We start from the raw sequence: 3,833 nt of genomic DNA, 5'->3' as shown, positions 1-3,833 counted from the left end.
AATTGGAGGGGATATTTTATTTCACAAGCGCTGCACGTGCAAAGTGGGGTTGACTTGCGGCTTAATAAATAATGCGCTTATGCAAGCATCCATCACGCTTAGAACCTACGTTCGTCATCCCCCTCTCACTGACAGCCCGCTAGGCAACCTGTCTCCCCTATGGTTCATGGTATTCTGGCGTGAGTGCGATTTAGTAGTGCACATTGCCTTCTATTGATCCCCAAGCAATTTATTAGGTGGATATTGTACTCTGATACTCTCATTTTATCCAATATGGCTTGACATCATTTTCGATGGGGTTTTGATAGCTGAGGCGGACAAGTTCTGGCTGAAATGTCTCAACTTGCTGACCATCACCAGGTGTCTGCCAAAATCATCACAATACCCAGTTAATGTTGCGGACTCCAATCATCTCTACGTTGCTTCATTTAGCCACGGCTGGGGACTCGAAGGCCAGTCACGAGATGAGAGGGCGCTTTTCCGACCGACGACCTTCCAGGCTCGGTATTATGGTCCTCAAAGCCGCGAAACAGGTGCTTGGGTTGATGTGATGGCCACTCACCACCATCTTGCGAGTCAAGTGTCAGCCAATAGATCCCGTTTCATGTATTCAATCTTAGCAGTGATATATGCAGCAGCTTGATTTGAGAGGCTGCTTTCAACAATTGGATGCCCTGGCCTAGGCGAATCAATAGTGTGTAAATGCAATCTAGTCTAGCTAGTAGATATGGCAACATTCGTTTAATATGCTAGCACTAACATCCTGTTTTGTTCTCATGCTTGTCTCGTACATGGAAAAACCTCCCGGTTGACGGCCTCATTTCTCCACATCGAGATGCTGATTCCTGTCAGACATTACGTGTATTCGGTTCATTGATGTAAAATTTGTGTATTCATGTTATGTTCTGTCAAGAATCTGTTTCCTGAGCGCGTCGCCATTTTGGCGCGTAATCTGAAGCATCCCTGCGTGCACGTGATACCCTAGCACCTATTCAACAATTCCCCTGTCCCATTACGCGTTGTGGCTGGAATCGGACCAGTACTCCCAGCCCCAGTGTCGCAGTTTAATTGGGTGGCGGTGCACTACCCACATGTTATGTTATGTTATGTTATGTATATTTTTCGTCCGGGGGGCCGTAGGCCCCGAAAGTCCCCTACTGGGGCACAGGACGTGCTGAGCTAGAGAAGTCGGAACCTATCTACACACTAATTACAGAAATGCTATTGGCTACAAATACTTCGTCTCGGCATCCAATTTCTGTAGATGCGTCAGTAGGACGCACTCTATCCAGCATATCATCGGCACAAATGGCGCATTCTATCGAGCCTGTTACCCGTCAGCGGGATGATCAGGCGCGGCCGAAAAGCTGAGGCCGCTTATAGAGCCCAGTGTCAGGCGGGCTGGGATCAGCCTGTACACGCGGCAGCTCGAGGCTGTCGCAAGATGTTCACGGCCAAATGGAGGGCGCGGTGACACCCTTCGTCTGGCCGTGAATGAGCAAGAAAGGAGAAAAGGTAACAGAAGAAATGCATATAGAAGGAGAGAAGAGGGGAGATGCGAGTGCATCTCGGGTTGGGATCGCCTAGTAGCGAGGGCAAACTTTTCCAAAGAACGCGCTGTTCTTGGATAAGTTGACAAACTTGGTGAAATCTCTTCCTATTGCGAGGTTGACCGCTGCATTCGGTGAGGGTGCGAGCCTTATCCGATGACGCGGCGGAACCTTTCTACAGTAGAAAATGTGATTCGGTGCTTTGCGTCGGCCGCATGAGCAGACCAGGCGTGTATCGTCGTGGTCGAATCTCTCGTGGTACGCGGCGAAGTCCCCGTGAAGGGACCTCGCTGCCAGCAGATGGTGCAAGGCTGCCCGTGGGAGCGACAGCTCCGGTGGACAGCCTGTAGTCGCCTTGAGATCGAGTCTCTTGTACTGCTCAGGAGCGGAGGCGGTCCAGTTGCACTACCCACTTCGAACCAGATGCCGTAAGATAGGGTAGGTACACAGGAAGAGCATCCCAAATACAAGCCAAGCTCAAGACAGAGCGATCATGGCCACATTCCCTTTCAGTAGCCCAGTATGTCATTCTAAAGCACCTTATTTCCTTGTCGGGTTTTGATTTCTACGCCGTGTTACATACGATCATTTTGCAAGTTTCTGGGATCTCCAGGAGCAAAGCACCCGCCATAGCACGGACTTAGAAAAGACACGGACTGGAGTATCCAACTACTGCTCAAGCCCAAGATAAACTCAGCTATGCTTCCAGGTAGTAGGCTTGATACTCTCCCCTACTAAACTTGGTCAGGAACAATGCTCGGCCCAATCTGAGCTTTATGAAGCTCATGGGATTGGCTCCAGAGCTGGGCCAACGAGAATCCGAGCGTCCTCTCCTTCCCCAACCCACTCCCCCATCTTCAAGCCAGATCTCTCGATCTGGTTACCAAGCCCAATCGAAATCGCAATCTGGTATTCCCGGCGAGGAAGAACGAAAGCTTCCTCCAGGCCAGTCATCTTGACTTCCAGTCATCGGTCAGAAGAGCAGCCTGATGAGCCTTGAGGTATATTCTAGCCCAGACCTCTCACAACACTGACGAAGGACTGCAGGAAATGTGATAAAAGGCCACCTAAAGAGATTATATCAGGTTACAGAGAGAAGCGCCACCCTAGAGAAATCTGTTGAAACGGGGCCACCTGACATGATCAGATTCGCATTCGACGTTGGATGTTGTCAGACATTACGTGTATTCGGTTCATTGATGTAAAATTGGTATATTCATGTTATGTTGTGTCGAAAATCTGTTCCCTGAGCGCGTCGCCATTTTGGCGCGTAATCTGAAGCATCCCTGCGTGCACGTGATACGCCTACCCATATTCAACAAGTACAGGCCTTTTCAACCGGTCGAAGATGTTCGAGCTCTCTTTGACAGTAACGTTCAAGTTTGTATGGCCATTGGTGGCTGGGGCGATACTACTGGCTTCAGCGAAGCTGCCAAGTCCGATAAGGCCCGCAAGAACTTTGCCAAGAACATTACTTCCACCGTTGACATGCTGGGCTTTGATTGTGTTGGTATGTCAAATAAGGTCAACCTGTGTTCAGACTGACACATATAGATATTGATTGGGAATACCCTGGCGGTAACGGCGATGACTACAAGTCTATTCCAAATGAGAAGAAGGAATACGAGATCCAATCTTTCCCGGGTCTTCTCGGAGAAGTAAAAAAGGCCATCGGAGATAAAGAACTTTCTATCGCGGTCCCGGGCCTCAGCCGTGATATGATTGCGTACACTTCGAATCAAGTTCCTGAGATTAACTGCGTTGTCGATTTCGTCAACGTAGGTCCAACCAGAATGCATATCATAAGAAACAAACGAAATGAAAATTTACTGACACTATTAGGTCATGACATACGATCTCATGAACCGCCGAGACCATTATACTACCCACCACACCTCGCTTCTGGGCACCTTCCATGCTATTGATCTATATATATCCCTCGGCTTTCCAGCTTCCAAGCTGGTCTTCGGTATTCCGTTTTATGCCAAGTGGTTCACCACTMAGAGCGGATATGTTTGCGACCAACCCATCGGGTGCCCTACTGAGCTTTTTGAGCACCAGGACGACGGCAGTGATACGGGAAAGTCTGGCTCAATGACCTTCGAGGCAGCCAATTTCGCAGTTCCTCTTGAGACCCTAAYTCTTTCACCAAATGCCACTTGCGGCGCCGGTACACCGTTCAAATGTGGTGACGGCCTCTGCTGCGGTCAAACTGGTTGGTGGTGGGTTATAGCCCCGCAATCTTTTGAAAAGATAGCTGATGTTTTGTACAGCGGAGAAACT

The 3,833-nt window shown here is 49.3% G+C and overlaps 1 protein-coding gene across 1 annotated transcript; it reads left to right on the top strand.

Moving 5' to 3' along the window:
• Positions 1–2,768: 2,768 nt before the first annotated feature.
• On the top strand, positions 2,769–3,811 carry FMAN_15441 (uncharacterized protein; the record flags this gene model as incomplete). Its single annotated transcript, XM_041826165.1, has 4 exons — positions 2,769–3,060; positions 3,105–3,328; positions 3,393–3,756; positions 3,804–3,811. The coding sequence occupies 4 exons, from the start codon at positions 2,769–2,771 to the stop codon at positions 3,809–3,811; spliced, it is 888 nt and encodes a 295-aa protein (XP_041691501.1).
• Between the last annotated feature and the right edge of the window lie 22 nt (positions 3,812–3,833).

Source organism: Fusarium mangiferae, assembly GCF_900044065.1.
Source record: "Fusarium mangiferae strain MRC7560 genome assembly, contig: FMAN_scaffold033, whole genome shotgun sequence".
Taxonomy (NCBI): domain Eukaryota; kingdom Fungi; phylum Ascomycota; class Sordariomycetes; order Hypocreales; family Nectriaceae; genus Fusarium; species Fusarium mangiferae.
This window is presented reverse-complemented; position numbering and strand designations above follow the sequence as displayed.